At 38.8% G+C, this 17,759-nt stretch overlaps 2 protein-coding genes across 2 annotated transcripts in view; one reads left to right on the forward strand and one right to left on the reverse strand.

Annotated features, from left to right (window-relative positions):
- LOC125228887 (cyclic AMP response element-binding protein A) overlaps window positions 1-17,759 on the reverse strand; it is a 242,443-nt gene that overhangs the window by 69,218 nt on the left and 155,466 nt on the right. The window lies entirely within an intron of this gene.
- LOC125228885 (facilitated trehalose transporter Tret1-like) lies at window positions 289-5,973 on the forward strand. The gene is made up of 10 exons (XM_048133589.1): window positions 289-462; window positions 1,045-1,277; window positions 1,826-1,979; window positions 2,213-2,382; window positions 3,062-3,185; window positions 3,642-3,734; window positions 3,810-3,868; window positions 4,192-4,350; window positions 5,025-5,204; window positions 5,743-5,973. Exons 1-10 carry the CDS (start codon window positions 426-428, stop codon window positions 5,959-5,961), a joined length of 1,428 nt encoding a protein of 475 aa, XP_047989546.1. The 5' UTR covers window positions 289-425; the 3' UTR covers window positions 5,962-5,973.

Below are 17,759 nucleotides of genomic sequence, written 5' to 3' on the forward strand. Positions count from 1 at the left end.
CTAAGTAACATATTTATGAAAAAATATTTTTTTAACCTTATAATAACTGAAATATAATTTCAAGTTATTTCTTAATGTATGCAAAAGTGAAAATATTTATGCCATAAAAATATTGATTTATTTATGTTCAATAATTGCCGAAATAAACAGTTTTTTTGTGTCTCCTGTAAAGTAGGTTAAAAACACATAGCGAAATTTGCACGCGCAGCGACGATATTCCATAAAAGAGGATATATTTGGTTAAACTTAACGGTTTCTCAGTCACTTCCGAACATCTGCTTGAACAAGTGTGTTACGTCTAATTTCAAGCAACTTGTTATTGAAATTACTAACCATTTCAGTAGAGTAACAAATACCTTTGTTTTTCATAGGAATATTTATGTTACAATTTAGTGAAAAAGTGTTGGTAAAAGAAAATCTTTAAAATGGGAAAGGCGCAGCAGACGTTGACAGCAGTGGCCGGTAAGTTATATTTAAGTGATGATCTACTTTAAACTGAAATAATTATCATACACGAAATAAAAAAAAAAACGATAAAAGACACCGGTGGTCGAGCTGGGAACTGTGAAGCATGGAAATCGAACCAGGGTCTATAGCGTACGATACGAAACGTCATTTTCAGTTATTTACTACTAGACCATCAAAGGCGACACTAAATTCTGGACTTTAACACTGCAAAGCATCTCTCTGTGCAAATTTTCGTTGGTACGAGTATACACGCATGACGCATTATATGAAGGGATACTTTTTATCAATTTTATCCTACGATACTGGACATACTCACTTGCCTGGTGCGATGACATAAATTAGTCGTGACTTTAAAATACAAGAGCAATAAAGGACTATCACATAACGACAGCTTTCGCCGGTGTGTTGAGATGCCTGAGATCACGGACGTCTGCCTGCAATACCTAAATATACCTGCCTCATATATATCCGCCCAAAAGAATGATACTCTTGGTCAATTCTAGTAAGCACTTTTGACTGCCCGATATTCACCTGCCTTTGCTGAATATCGTCAATTCATACAGATTTTTATTTCAGCCTCATTCGCCGCTCTCCTGATGGGTTCTTTAAACGTGTGGACTTCATACACTTTTGAGCATTTCACATCACCAAACAGTACGATCTTGGAGACACCAATGACGGAATTTCAAGCATCTCTGGTGGGCAGTTTACCGTTTTTAGGCGCCATGATCGGATCGACTATAACTGGGGCTCTGATAAATAGCTATGGAAGAAAACTAGGGGCAATTATGCTGGTGTTGCCATATATTGTAAGTTTAATTTAGTTTTGAGATTCCGTCTAAGATTTTTGCTTCAACATGGAAGGTTCATATTTGCTGATTTTTTATGACTGGTGACAGCGGTGACTCGAAAAAATTATTTATATTTATAAGTAAGTCGTTTATTAACAAACTCTGATAAATGCAAAAAGCCTTTAGGTATAATAAATAGCGTAGACATTTTCTAAGAGGGCAGAGTAGCAGATAGAACAGCGACTCAAGTATTAAAACTAAACTACTACTAAGAATTACATTCCGTCGTACCGTCGTCTTTTCAATAACACCTAGTAGAATTTGGATTACAAAAGATGACTAGTTGTCACGCGCTTTATGATTTACATATTTCGAGCTCATTTTAAGCATTTCATCATAAATGTTATACAAACCTTCGAATGTTTCTACCATTCCTTCTTGTGTTCATGTTTTTCTTCCCGAAAAGCTAAGATATTGCTTGTGTCATATTGCAAATATTTCGTATCATTTTCTTTAATACGTTTTTCTTATTTATTAAGTTAATTAAATAAACATTCTTCTTCCAGTTCCATTGGGTCACAATATTCATGTCATCGTCCGCGTTGCCGATCATGGTAGCTCGGTTCATCGGCGGGATTCCGGGCGGGGCGTATGTCGTGTACGCACCCATATACATCTCGGAGATAGCAGAGCCCGCCATCAGAGGGTCTTTAGCTTCAGGTAGGTGCTTCAAAGAGAAAATCTGTGCTTAGTTCTGTGTTGCTGCTGGTGAGGTTGCCAGAGTTCTAAAATGGTCTGGGGTGTCAGAGTCGGCAGTCGGACGTAACATGACTGGAGTTGCAGCTGCAAATAGGCTACAATGACTGCTTACTATCCGGTATGTTTGTTAACACCGACGTCAAATGGAAAGCGCGAATATGCTGTCATAAATTAAAAATATCTCTTTTTTTCAGCAACCGCAACATTTTACGTCATGGGCGCGATTGTATCGTATCTGAACGGTTGGTTTATCTCCTACCGCACCATCATTCTCATAAACCTAGCCCTCTGCGCCGTCAATATCGTCCTTTTGTCACTAGTCGTGGAGAGCCCAATGTTCCTCCTTAGACAGAACAAGGAACAGGTAAGATATAATTGACTTACTTGAACATCTTAACACTGGACACTAAACGCCTGAAGGCGTAATCCCATTGTTTTTCTAATGTATCTGGAGTAATGTCACAGAATATATAATAGTACAAGTACAGAAGGCTCACACTTTTGATGATAACAAAATGCCGCCATTCTAAATTCTTACCTACATTAACAAACGGACCGCACGCGTGCACCCGACATTGTATTGTAATGCGCTGCGCTAAGGTTTCACTACTGAATGGGCCGCGATTCGCTGGGGCTGGCATGTACTTGTAGAGCGGCGACAGAATCGCAGAGTGAGCCGCCCCTGGTAATGTCCAGCAAGGTGTTAAAATTCCGGTCTCTTTAAAAACCGCTATTACATTTTTCGCTATAAATTTTCTTTCACCGCTGTGGTGCTGGTGATGGTGACGTCAGTGACGTTGATGAGCTAAGAATTTCGACCCCCATTTTCTCTCGCGTGTTGTAGGTGTCGACTGTGAGATGCAAGTTCAATTGGACTGTGGGCGATGGACTGGTTTGGCAGTATCACAATTTTGTTTTTGAAACTTGAGCTTCGGAATAATTTTTGTTGCTTTCAATGCGTCCTGTTTATATAACACGTGCTTTTTTGTATTAAATAAGATAAAATTACTGGCAACAGTTCTCAAGATTGTATTTATTTGTAGGCGGCGCTAAAAGCGCTAGCGCACTACAGGGACGGATCAACGACGTCCAAAAGCGTCCTTGAGGAGCTCTCTGCGATGAGACAGCAGCTTTACTCGCCGATTGAGATGGCCAGTGTACGAACAGGTAAAGCTATATAGAAAGGTATATCTGTGTTCGCAAACAGAGACAAGACAAATTAGACATTACAATAAAAAAGGAAAGCGAAATGCCACGAAATGACCTCATCTCAGCATGTTGCTGGTGAGTGGTGACTTCCAGCGCTGATCTTCCGATGAGATCATATTATGGAAAAATATAATGCGCCATAATGATCTTTTACTTTATTATCAGTATATCAAGTTCTGGACCTTTACTCCATGAGTACAATTGTAAACCTCTCTAAGACACATTCAAGTCAGTTTTTAAGGTGTACAACGTTGCGATCCAAAACAAAATGGAAAAAGGATTTAGAAATAAATTCCGGGCGAAAATGAACACCCGCTAGATTAGAACGTCTTGGAGTGTACAGTGATCATTCAAAAAACATTTGCATTTGATATGCGTGGTGCTTAAAGGTAATAAATATTATTTCTTTTTCAGGGCCAGAAGTGGAGGAAAGCGAAAGAGATAAATTAAACGCTGACCAAGTCGAAGTTGTGATTCCGCCTAAAGTGCCTGCTTGGAAATTATTATGTAAGTTAATTTACAAATTGTTTCGTAAAATTTTCGGCACTTTTAACTTTCGTTAAATAAATATTTTCGTTTCAGTCACGTCCCGATCCAGCCGTAGAGCCTTTTTTACAGTCTGGACAATACTAACACTACAGGTAAAATCGTTTATTGTTATCATTGTTCTTCTTGCAGAGAAAATAAACATCTAGCTATTTTTCTTTTCTCATTGATTACTCTGTTACTTTGTTTTCAAGTGTGAAGTGCACCATCTTCTCACTTAATTGCTTCCTCGGCAAGATTACAACAAGCTTTGCTTAGTTTGGGGCTAGTTTGATCTGTGTAAGGTGTCCCAATATTTTTTTATTTTTTTATTTGGTCTTGCAACTTCTTAACTTAAATCAATTTAACTCGCAGAAACGTCAATTAAGTTTCTTCCTAGGCTGGCATTTTCCACTTATTAAATGATGTGCTCTCCCAGGTCTTGATGGGTGCCACTGCAGTGCAAGTATACGCAGGGCAGATCTTCGAAAAAGCGGCGCCTGGCCAATCATCTAGCTTCTGTTCTGTGCTGGTTGTACTGACTTCCTTCGGTGGCTGCGCACTTGCCATGGCTATCACAGACAAGGCTGGTAGACGGGTACGTTATGCACGTTCCGGGGTTAGCCATTTTAGCCAACAACCCTGAGTTAAACGACTCCCGGGTCAATGCTACAACTTAACTTCTGGTTAATAGCTGAAACTGAATCCTACAGGGCTAACCTTACGTCAGTAGTACAACTTTAGTCCGGGTTAGTGACTAATTAAACTGAATTCTCCAAGAGATTGTCATTATTTTTGAACAGAAAGATTTTCTCTAACTGAAGCGGATCTAAGAACAAACATCTTCTACTTTGTGTTGACAACCGATGCTGCCTCACGTTGAATAATTATTACCGATAGAGAAAATACTAATACAGTACTTTAAATGTTGACTAACAATAAGGAAACTTCTGCTTGGTATACCGTATGTATCAATGATTTCATCAATGACTGTGTTTTACTAGATCTTAATCGTCGAAGCATTTGCATTCTTTAATGTAGGTGTATTTATTTCACGAAACATCACCCTTTTGGATTGTTACAAGGAACGTCTTGCTCACCATGATTTGGCTATAATTATGGCCCCGACGATGGAAGATCTGCGTTGGCCCTTCCAGGCTGATATCATGCTGAGTCGGGATCATTTCGTGGGCAAATGTACATATGTACCTATCTTTTTTTATGTGCAAGTAATTTCTGGTCATGGATAAATGTTTTCTCTTTCTATTTCAGGCTTTATTAATATCATCGTTAGTATTATCGGCGCTCTGCCTGGGCGCGCTAGGTGTCCAGCTACAGTTGGGCACACCACCGCTGCTAACGGCAGGGACTATCCTGGTCTTCTGCTTCTTGTTCAACTACGGCGCTGGAGTCATTCCTTATGTGTTGATGGCTGAAGTCTTCAGTCCGGAGGTACATTTGTTACATGGTATAAAACAAAGTCGCGCAGTCTATGTGTCCCTATGAGAGCCTAGATCTTTAAAACTACGTAAAAGATGATGCGTACTTGATACTTAAATTACCTAATAATCTGCAAAACCGGGGTGGGTTGCTAGTTAACACTTTCGAAACCGGGCTCTACGCGGCGCTACGACATTTTCGCTACATACGGGGAAACCCATGTAATCGGCTACGCTTCTACGAGCGGTGTACCCGACAGTCGGGTTCTTGGTAGCGAAAGTGTTAAAATAAGACAAATAAAGGCTTAACAAGGTCAGATCAATGAATGAGGACCATGACTTGTACTTACGCCTCCTAGTTCAATTGGGATCTGTGACAATTTGTCAGCTTTTGCATGATAAATTTCGATTATAAACTGTAAAATTTTAAAGATGCAACACTGTCTTAAACGTAATTAAAGGCTTCTGACTATTCACAATTTACAAAATATATTTGGCGCTGTGTAAACTCCAATGAAACATCTGTTCCTTAAAGAACTTCTTTCTTTCAGGTCCAAAGCATCGCCTCAATGATCCTGATGGAGAGCATGTGGTTCACCAATTTCCTACTCATCGCCATTTTCCCCACCATCCTATCCCTGGTGGGAATGCACAGCGCATACTTTGGCTTCGCATGCGTCGCGCTTGGGAACGCATGCTTTTCCTACTTCCGAGTCCCGGAGACGAAAGGGCTGAGTGGGAAGGACATACAGGCGTTGTTTGCTAAATAAATTTTGTAGAATAGAGAATTGTCTGGTTTGCTTTTTAGTGTCTCCTTTCATATTACATGATCTTTCGAGAAATAGAGAAGCAGACAACGATTTTGGATTTTTGGATATGGCTTGTAAGCATAAGGAGGATCTAGTCTAGGTGTTTCCAAAGTATATCAGTGAACTATGGCTGTTATCTATAATTAGACGGACGGTGTGACTGGTAGGTAACCCTGCCTGCTAAGCCTATGGTAAGTCCTAGGTTCCAATCCCGGTAAGAGCATTTATTTGTGTGATGTGCACAGATATCGATGTTATATGTAGATAGATAGATAAATGTATATTTAATCCAAAGATATAAACAACATTTATTATCATTAAAAATAAAAAACATGTTACACATCACTTACCAACACACAACACAAACCTTCTCGAGTTTAACGTGGGACAGTCAATCTGTATAAAAATAAGACTATTCAATAATGTTTATTTATTACGTATCATACAAACACGTTTTCTGCCATGGATGTATAATTAATAAAGTGCGTCTATAGTATTAGTATTTTATGCAACTGGTGGTTAAAAGAGGTCAAAAAAGGCGAGTGGCGTGGGTAACAATTTGAGGCGAAGCCGAAAATTGTTAATAAAGACGCCACGAGCATTTTTTGACTCAGTTAAACACCGTTGCATACAATACTTTTTCTACGACCAAGCACTTTGAAAGAAAATTATAAATTCAACAAATACCTACTTTCAGTCATCTTAGTTATCTAGTGGACCACCTACCATTTCGAATATGCAGTTTGAGTGAAAACATGAAAATAAAACTGTCTATGGTATGGTTCTTTGAAGCCTGGCCACTAAGACGAATCGAGCCTAGTTGAATCGAGTTCTCATACATTTGAATGCGATTCGACGCGTCGCCAATGATCGCAGCAGAAAACGAACGAGTCTCGACTCTACGAATGCCAGGCTTTATCTGACATTCTAAGGTTGGCAACAATGAACCTATTTAATACAATATTTTAATTTTCTACGATGAAGTGATTGGTTTGTTAAGTTGGTAGCAATGTCTTTACTGAACTTTAACAGCTATATCGTGCTACTGCTACTAAATGTTTTCAGGGTATAGACTAGATAGACTTGTCCTGACATCTTTTATGTAGGGTTTTAAAATTCTATGAACGACCTTGTAAGTCACGAATAACAGTACGGGAGTAGAAAAACATATTTAAGTGTATTGTTATTTTTTTACAATTTTTAATTAATGTCGTTATGACGGATACCAGAAGTTTTATAAATATTGTTTTTGATGACGTAGGCTTCTAATTGTTTGTCAAACGTTTGAAACACAGACACACTGCAACTAGCGTCACAATGTTCCGTGTTCAGATTTCAGAAACAGGTCGTGAGTGCAACGAATATCGCAAACGCATTGCACACGCTCGAGATGCACTCGAGAATGTCACGACTGCATGCTGCAACAGTCACTTAAAATGTTTCAAACATCTTAACTGTGGTCGTCGGGATCCTGGTCATGGCACCAAAATTAATAACTATCGCACTTAAACTGCTTAAGAATGAAAAACTATAAAACAGACTGGCAGTAGCAACGCTATGTCAGGTCAGGGGCATCCCCTATATCACTTTTGACAACTTCTTCCGGAATAATTTGCGTTATAAGTCGCTTTACGGATATCAATCGCTTTATTCGCGATTATAAAATAGTCAGGTGGCAGAGCACTTTGGTTGTTTTTCTTTCTTCTCCTTTCTTCAGATATTTTTCAACTAATAACTTATGTTGCCAGTCATCTCAGGCCTATTTTTGTGTATCCTGTGAACACCACTCTATAATCAGATGTTACGAAACAGTCATGGTTCCTACCTCCAACATTTTTCCTTTTTTAACGACTCTTCATTCCTCAAAATAAACATGTAAAAGTTTATTGAAATTGGAAATGTAATTTCACGTCCTTATTTTGTTATTCTACACAGTCTGTTTAATATCTGTCATCTAATGTCACACTTTCCCGTAATCACATGCGATCAATTCCTAAGTTAAGATACTGTTTCCAACATAGTAATTGCTATAATGTTCGCGTGTACCGAGGCGAGAGTCATCATCATCCTCCATGCGTTATCCCGGAATTTGCCACAGCTCATCGGAGCCTGGGGTCCGCTTTGACAACTAATCCCAAGATTTGGCGTAGGCACTAGTTTTTACGAAAGCGACTGCCATCTGACCTTCCAACCCGAAGGGTAACTAGACCTTATTGGAATTAGTCCGGCTTCCTCACGATGTTTTCCTTCACCGAAAAGCGACTGGCAAATATCAAATGACATTTCGCACATAAGTTCCGAAAAACTCATTGGTGCGAGCCGGGGTTCGAACCCGCGACCTCCGGAACGAAAGTCGCACGCACATACCGCTAGGCTACCAGCGCTTGTACCGAGGCGAGAGTGATATCTGTTTTACTGCACATAGCTGCCATCTACTCTTTGGTAACTCGTGCTCGGATCCAGGTCTCCTTCGTCAATTTGAAGTGTCCTCGATATCTTATCACGCCTATAGACAAGACAGGCTACTGAGGCTACGTAATCCGTTTTATAAAATCTTTCCGACGACCGGTCTGGCTCAGTCGGTAGTGACACTGCCTGCTAAGCCGCGGTCCTGGGTTCGAATCCCGGTAAGGGCATTTATTTGTGTGATGAGCACAGATATTTGTTCCTGAGTCATGGATGTTTTCCTATGTATATAAGTATGTATTTATCTATTTAAGTATGTATATCGTCGCTTAGCATCCATATTACAACTTTTGCTTAGTTTGGGGCTAAGTTGATCTGTGTAAGGTGTCCCCAATATTTTTTTTTTTTTAATATTTTAATGTAATTCTACTTATATTTCTTAGAGCCACCTACCATATATTCTGATTATATTAACTCCAGTACCCAAAGGTTGTCTTGAAAAGATCGCTCTTAAGCGATAAGACCGCCTGTTGTTACCTCTGTTTAATTTGTTTTTGTTTCTTGAAAAATTCTTCCATAACCGTCTTTTTGGCCCTTTATTTATAGGGTATTTCAAGAAATCAATCAACTCATTCTTTTTATTTTCTCGTACAGGATTTTTCATCATCCCACTGCATCCTTGACGGATGATTTTTGCAAGGTTGTATTAGGAGCGATTGAGCCGACCAAAGCATAATCCGCCTATGGTTGTACAATAAAATTGTACATACATACAAGCCTATCGATGACCTTGTTTCGTCTTCAGAGACTAAACAGGATTTTAGAACTTTTAGTTACTACTCTTAGGTAAAAAAAATCTAAGAAAAGATGGCCAAATACCCATTAGATAAGGAAAAACAGCTACCTCAATGCAAATCTTAATTGGCGACAAATTACATCACAGTGGAATTACCGTACGGTAATGTCATTTATGTTATACAACTATGACGTCACTAATAAGCTGTTTATTGAATTGTCATCGCCGGTTATTGTGTCTAGACGAAACCATAAAAAGATTAGCGGCCTTTTTTCTATGGGAATTGTATTGATAAGTTGATGACATTTCAAGAAATTATACATATTGACACTTTTGGCATTTTGTCAGTTTAAGGGTACATTTGTAGGTTCCTTTTAAGTTTTTTTTCGAGGCCTTAGCAAAGAGGCTGGTGTCTGCCCTCAAAATAACATGGTCCCGATTATAATATCATATTTATTAACCTTGTATCGTAGGTACATAAACCCCAATTAGTATATAAGCCCCAGTTAAGTTTTGAATCTGTAAATTTGAAATAAAGTCTCATTCATTCATTGATATTTTTTTAAACTTCATTGCACAGTAAAATAATGTACGAAAGGCGAACTTAATGCCGGAAGGCATTCTCTACCAGCTAACCTTAATTTATACATGTAGCTATGTAATTGTAGCTAAGTATTATAAAATAAAACAAGGTTTTATTTAATTCCGGAGCTATGAGCACACGCGTTTATTCTTTCAACGGTTAAACGGAAGAGGAGGTTACATACATGTCAAACATGTGTCAAAGACAATCAGTCTCTTAACTTATTTGATGTTACCATACAAGAATATACTTATTCTAACACCCCAACTACATCAAATAAACAAAGCTTTACACAGGAGTAAAAAATAACAAACTTATTTTACTAACATTGACTTACTCCCATAGCCTCTATACACTTATAATGTTTCACAGCACATAAAGCTTTTGTTAAAACATCAGCAGGCATAGCAGCAGTTGGCAAATAATTTAAAATAATTATTTTATCATTTACTGCGTCTTTGACAAAATGATACCGAATATCAATATGTTTACTTTTTCTATGACAGCCATAATTTGCCACCAACTTCTGTGCACTCTGACTATCATTAAACAATGGTACAGTATAACAAGCACCTGTAATTTCATTTTGCAAGGATCTCAGATACATCGCTTCTTTGCAAGCCTCAGCTATAGACATTAACTCCGATTCCATACTAGATAAAGCGACAGTTCTCTGCTTCTTACTTAGCCAGGAAATAGCTGAGCCTGACATTTGAAAACAATAGCCGGTAAAAGACCTCCGGTCTATAACATTACTTGCCCAATCGGCATCCACATATCCTTCAAGCTGAGCTTTTTCCTTTACATACTTTAAACAAAAGTTTTTAGTTCGGCTTAAATACCTAAGTATTCTCTTTGCATAATTCCAATGAACTTTAGTATAACATTTGTTGAATTGACTCAGAAAACTAACACTGAAAGATATGTCAGGCCTAGTCATCACTGACAAATACATAAGGCCTCCAATAAGATTTTGATATGGAATTTCTTTATCACAAATTTCTGATTTCTCTACATTTAATTTACATTCCATTGGAGTACTAGCCTCTTTACAATTGGACATATTAAATTTTTCTAACAAATTGTTTATGTATTCTTCCTGGTCTAATGTAATAACATTTGCATTTTTATCAATTTTAACTCGCATGCCCAGGCAATTCTGAACTTGTCCTAAGTTTTTAATATTAAAATTAGAACTCAAAACAGAAACTAATTTGTCAGTCTCTTCTTTACTATTTGAATAAACAAAGAAATCATCCACATATAAAGCTATAATGATTTTCACATTATCATTCATTTTTGTAAACACACAAGGTTCCAATTTACATTTTTGAAATCCTAGTTCACACAAACATTTTTCAACTCTTTCATACCAAGAACGAGATGATTGCTTTAAGCCATAAATAGCTTTATTAAGTTTAACTATCACCTTTTTCTTGTTAGCATCACAAGTAATATCTGGTTGATACATATAAATATCCTCTTTGAGGAAACCATTTAAAAATGCAGTTTTAACATCTAGATGTGTAACATCCAGATTCAATTGTACAGACAAGGCAAACAACAGTCTTAAAGTGGAATGTCTGACCACAGGTGAGAAAGTTTCATCATAGTCTATACCTGGCTTCTGCGTGAAGCCTTTAGCCACTAAACGCGCTCTGTAACGCACACTTTTATCACTGTTCACTTTGATTTTAAAAACCCACTTACACTGCACTAAGGTTTTACCTGGAGGTAACTGTTCCACTGGCATCCAAGCCTGATTTTCTTCAAACGCTTGCAACTCATCCTGCATAGCCTCGATCCATTTATCCTTATCGGGTCTAGACAAGGCATCACGAACAGATACAGGATCAGTGATGTGGTCTGGATTCGATGAGGTGCACAAGTTGGTAAATCCATATCGCTCTGGTTGCCTCCGGACACGTTTGGTTACCACTTCCACTGGTTCTAGTTCAGGTTCAGGTTCCTCCTCTGACAGCTCCTGCTGTAATGTAGTATCCAAGTCAGACATTGCATTGTCATAATTAGACTCTTCAGAAATGTTCAGATCAGAGTTATCAGGTTCACTCTTATTTATAACTGTCTCCTGTGTTTCGTCACAGGCAGTTTCCTGTTCCTGAGTGGTATCCCCAACTGAAACTGATACTCTGTCATCTGAGCACTTCTTTTCAATATCCTCATGTATATATACATCCCTACTTGTACTTATACATTTTTTTATGGGATCATAAATCCTATATCCCTTGACATTTTCTGGAAAACCAACTAGGATGCTTTTCTTTGACTTAGTGTCCCACTTAAGTCGCCTTTCCTTAGGTATATGAACCATAACCTGGCTGCCAAAAATCCGGACATGGCTCAAATCTGGCTTGGTATTAGTCCAAAGCTCAAAAGGTGTCTTGTTATCTAATCCTGATGCTACAGATCTATTTTTAAGGTAAACTGCAGTACTAGTAGCCTCTGCCCAAAACTTTTTATCTAAATTAGCATCAAATAACAAGCAGCGAGCTCGTTCCACCACCGTGCGAAGAGAACGTTCTGCCAGGCCATTCTGTTCTGAAGTGTAGGGATTAGACTTTTGATGCACTATACCGGCTTCCTTCAAATAAGTCTCAAACTCATTGCTACAGAACTCAAGTCCATTATCTGTCCTAAAATACTGGATTTTTCTACCTTTCTGATTTTCAACCATGGCTCTAAATTCTTTAAAACATTTAAATGATTCACTTTTAGCTTTCAGAAAGTATACAAATGCCATACGTGAGTAATCATCTATTAGAATTAGGAAATACCTTGATCCGCCAATTGAGGTTGTTTCCATAGGTCCACATACATCTGCATGCACTAATTCCAATAGCTGGCTGCTTCGTGTTCCTGTGTGATTAAATGGAAGACGGGCCTGCTTCCCTTGACAACACACAGTGCACGTATTCTTGCTGAAATTCGACTTCCCACTGTATGATATGCCATTGACAGCACCATCTCTCATCATATCGAGTGATTTCATATTCAAGTGTCCAGTTCTACGGTGCCACACTTCACTAGTTGCCGAGTTTGACGTAAACAAACAAAGTTTACTTTCGTCCATGATCAATCTGTATACACCGTCAATCAAGTCCGCCACGGCCACAAGTTCTCTGTTTTTATTGTAAACAAAGCAGTTTTTCTTCCCGAACCTGACTTCATTGTCATTCTTAATTAACTGGCTCACTGATATGAGATTCGTGCTAAGGTTAGGTACGCACAAAACATCTTTCAATGTCACTTCATATTTACATCTTGGCGTCACTGTCACAATATCCACATCGCCCGAACATAATACTGGCATGGCACAATGATTAGCTGCCATAATCTCCTTTATGCTGGGTGTAAAAGATGCATTCTGGATCATGTTTATATCACGAACATAATGACCACTCGCGCCAGAGTCCAAATAAAAGTCCTTTTCACCGTAATTCCCGGACATAAACACTGCCGAGAAAGCGTGTGTTTTCTTCACATATTCCGTCTGCTGGCTACTTGCTTGGCATTGATTTTTATAATGGCCATAAGACTTGCACCGGTAACATTTTATTTTCGACTTGTCACCATTGTTGTTGTTGACGTTTGCCACAGACAATCCGCCGCCATGATTCCTTTTCTTGTCAGAGCTACCAACTTTCAAGTTTTTGCTTTGGTAGTGCTGCCCTCTACAACTAAACAATGCGTTGCCAACTTCACTATCATCAACCGTCAAGTCGATGAGTTTCGTTTTTACGACATCTGCAGTAATGGCGATTCCGGAATGTTCAATTGCCATTATCATTGGTATGTATTTTTCAGGTAATCCTGCTAACATCAAGCACCCGATCCACTCGTCGTTCACGGTAAAACCGGTTCCCGATAATTTCTGAGCCGTCTCGATGATTTGTGTAACATAATATTGCATTGATTCACAGTTTTCGAGTCGAATCGAAATTAAATTTCGCAGCAAGGTAATTTTTCGGGAAAAACCGGAGTCATCAAACATCTTCTGTAGCTTCGTCCACAGCTCTTTAGTTGTTTTTGCTTCCTTTATGTGAACATACAGCGATGGATCGATCGTTAAAATCAATTTAGCCTTTGCTTTTGCATCACTTGTGGCTGCTGATGCGTCGGGTTCAGTCTTTATTGAATCTCCCGTGCCCTCCAAAATCAACAAATTCTCCACTGCAAAAGCCCATTCCCGATAATTCTCACGTCCCTTCAACTTGGGAACGTTGGTCAGGAACGAATTTGATGTCATGATGTAGAACCACGAACCACTTTTTTAAAAAAAAAATTACGTTCTGGCACTGATCTGATGCTAGCTACCTAAAACTAACTTTTTACTAGTCCCTAATGGGCATAACTGGGCCCATAACCTATTATAAAATAAAACAAGGTTTTATTTAATTCCGGAGCTATGAGCACACGCGTTTATTCTTTCAACGGTTAAACGGAAGAGGAGGTTACATACATGTCAAACATGTGTCAAAGACAATCAGTCTCTTAACTTATTTGATGTTACCATACAAGAATATACTTATTCTAACACTAAGTAATACGATAAACGAGAATACTATTCTTTCAGTCATCATCACGCAAGGAGGATGGCGTTACCCCGGCATTTGCCACGGCTCATGGGAGCCTGGGGTCCGCTTTGACAACTAATCTCAAGACGTAGGCACTAGTTTTACGAAAGCGACTGCCACCTGTCCTTTCAACCCGAAGGGTGACTAGGCCTTATTGGAATTATTCTGGTTTCCTCACGATGTTTTCCTTCACCGAAAAGTGACTGGTAAATATTAAATGACATTTCGCACATAAGTTCCGAAAAACTCATTGGTACGAGCCGGGGTTCGAACCCGCGACCTCCGGATCGAAAGTCACACGCTCTTACCTCTAGACAACCAGCGCTTTACAGTTCTTTCAGTAACTTTAAGAAAACCCACACATTGCAGAGTATATAATAGGCAAAACAAAAACATGTCAATTTTCCTTTAAAATTTAACTGTGCTACAGAATGCTACTTAACAACTAGGCTACCGTGCCCCGCATACATAAGCGTGACCTTTTCAGCCTATTTCCGCGCAGTCCCACACTTTTTCTGCACAGTCACCAGATAGCGTGGGCGTCGCGTGGGCGGTGACGTCACTCAATGAACGTCTAGACTGGTTCCACAGTGACGTCACGTAGGGCGCCTATTGAGGGTGGAACTGTGTTGCTAATAGAGATAAGAGGTAATTAATGCAAAAAAAAAACTTTTAAGAGGCTAAAATGATCTCCATCAAAAAAATCACGAAAACGTGTTTCACCCTTTAACCGCCATAGTCCGATATATAACATCTACTTCTACAATATCCAATTAATTTCGCCGACGTCTTAAATAAGACTAATCTTCGTATACTTACTACGTATCATTTTACGACGTTTGACGACCGGTCTGGCGCAATCGGTAGTGACCCTGCCTGCTACGCCGCGGTCCCGGGTTGGAATCCCGGTAAGGGCATTTATTTGTGTGATGAGCACAGATATTTGTTCCTGAGTCATGGATGTTTTCTATCCCCCTTATTCATAAACGATCACTAAAGTTATCATGCCGATAAAGTTCGTTTGTCCCTTTCCAACGTATAGGTGTGATAGAAAGGGACAAACGAATATTATCGGCTTGATAACTTTAGTGTACGTTTATGAATAAGGGGGTATGTATATAAGTATTTATATTATATATGTCGTTGTCTGAGTACCCACAACAAAAGCCTTCTTCAGCTTACCGTGGGCCTCAGTCAATCTGTGTAAAAATGTCCTATAATATTTATTTATTTATTTATTTAAATATTTATTTACGCCTAAAATCACCACATGACACGATTTACAAAATTTCACATTACAATGGCTACATGATTGTTTTTGCAACGGAGCGATGTGCTGTGCGTGGGTGTTTCATTATTTCTCAGCCGTAAGAGTTTCGGCGGACTTCGCTTGAGTCTGAACATGGAAGGCTTGTTCACGCGTAGTTTATTTTTTTGGTAAATAATTTGAAAACATATAAAGCTTCGCTGTGTAACATAAATTATATGAAAGCGTTTTTTTTTGCTCGTGTGGTGACGGGTAAAGAATTTCACCACCCCCTTTCTTCCCGTGGGTGTCGTAGAAGGCGACTATGGGAAATGGGATATGGGTTAGAATTGTGGCGTAGGCGAGAGGCTGACAACCTGTCACTGCAATGTCACAGTTTCGTTTTCTTTCAACCCCATATTTGTCAAGAGTGGCACTGAAGATTTAGTAGTTTCATGTGTTCTGCCTACCCCTTTATGGGATACAGGCGTGATTGTATGTTGTATGTTGTTGTTATTTTTAACCCCCGACGCAAAAACGACGGGGTGTTATAAGTTTGACGTGTCTGTTTGTCTGTCTGTCTGTGGCATCGTAGCTCCCGAAAGGATGAACTGATTTAGATTTAGTTTTTTTTGTCTGAAAGCTGGGTTAGTCGGGAGTGTTCTTAGCCATGTTTCATGAAAATCAGTCTGCTATGTCGCGGTCGGGGGTTTCTTCAAAATTTTAATTTTGTGGTTAGTTATTACAAGGTTTTTATACATACATACATACAATCACGCCTGTATCCCATAAAGGGGTAGGCAGAGCACATGAAACTACTAAAGCTTCAGGGCCACTCTTGGCAAATAAGGGGTTAAAAGAAAACGAAACTGTGGCATTTGCAGTGAAAGGTTGCCAGCCTCTCGCCTACACCACAATTTAACCCATATCCCATAGTCGCCTTCTACGACAACTTTTATATAACTTGTAATATTTATTTGTCTGTTATAGTATGTTTGCTTTCATTATTCGATTGAGCTGAAACTTCACATACTTACCTGTAACAAGTTATTTGACAAAGTATAATGTTAAGAAACTTTCGAGCTGATCTGATGAAGGAGACAAGATGTAGCCATAGCTAATCTTTGATAAAGTAACGCAACGTAACTGACAAGATTTTCATAGGTAATTTGCTTTTAATAGAATTATCTTGATATGTACTGGTTGTCTGTTGACAGTATGTAGTTTTATACAATCACGTCGGCATCCCATATAGGGTTAGGCAGATCCCATGAAACTACTCAAATTTCAGTGCCAAGCACTCTTAATTAAGAGGTTGAAAGAAAACCAAATTGTGACATTGCAGTGACAGGTTGCCAACCTGTCACTGCAATGCCTGCAATTTAACCCATATCCGACAGCCGACTTCTACGACACCCACGGGAAGAAAGAGAGTGGTGAAATTCTTAACCCGACTCCACATGGGATTGACTAAACTTCAGTCAGTTATAAACCTAATAACATCAAAACTAAAATTATTGACATCTTACTTATTTTGTAAATAAAACTTGAAATCCGATCTCGACTGCAGCGCCATCTGCGTATCTACGCTCCCTCGTTACGTATTTGAAAACTTATCGGCCATGTTTTTTGAAATATGGCCTCTCCTCTTACGCGGTAACGAGTTCGCCGGAGCAAATTTATTTTTTAAATGCCAGGTACAGTCGGGAGCAAAAGTTAATAGTTCACAGCGTTAGCCCACGCACAAACTGATCCCACTATTCAACCCTTAAATGCTAGCTAGGGGTCTATATTAATTCGCATAACTGAATACTCCTAATATGAATTGGCATACCGTTTATTACGCATAACGTTTAATACGCATATCATTATTTCGCATAACAGATTTCGTATAATGCTAATACGCATAATGTAAATTGTTATAACGATGAATTGGTATAAGTATAATAAGCATAACTTTGTTTCGTAGAATGTTTAAATGGCATACAAGAAAATTATATTTTCACCACATTAACGGGTAACGGCTTACTTTTCTGTTCGAAAACAGATAGCAAAATTACATTTTATCCACTCTTGTGGCAAAGTAATTTCATACAAATTTTAACTTGATGTCTTAAGCTAGCTGATGATTTT

Source organism: Leguminivora glycinivorella, chromosome 8, assembly GCF_023078275.1.
Source record: "Leguminivora glycinivorella isolate SPB_JAAS2020 chromosome 8, LegGlyc_1.1, whole genome shotgun sequence".
NCBI lineage: Eukaryota > Metazoa > Arthropoda > Insecta > Lepidoptera > Tortricidae > Leguminivora > Leguminivora glycinivorella.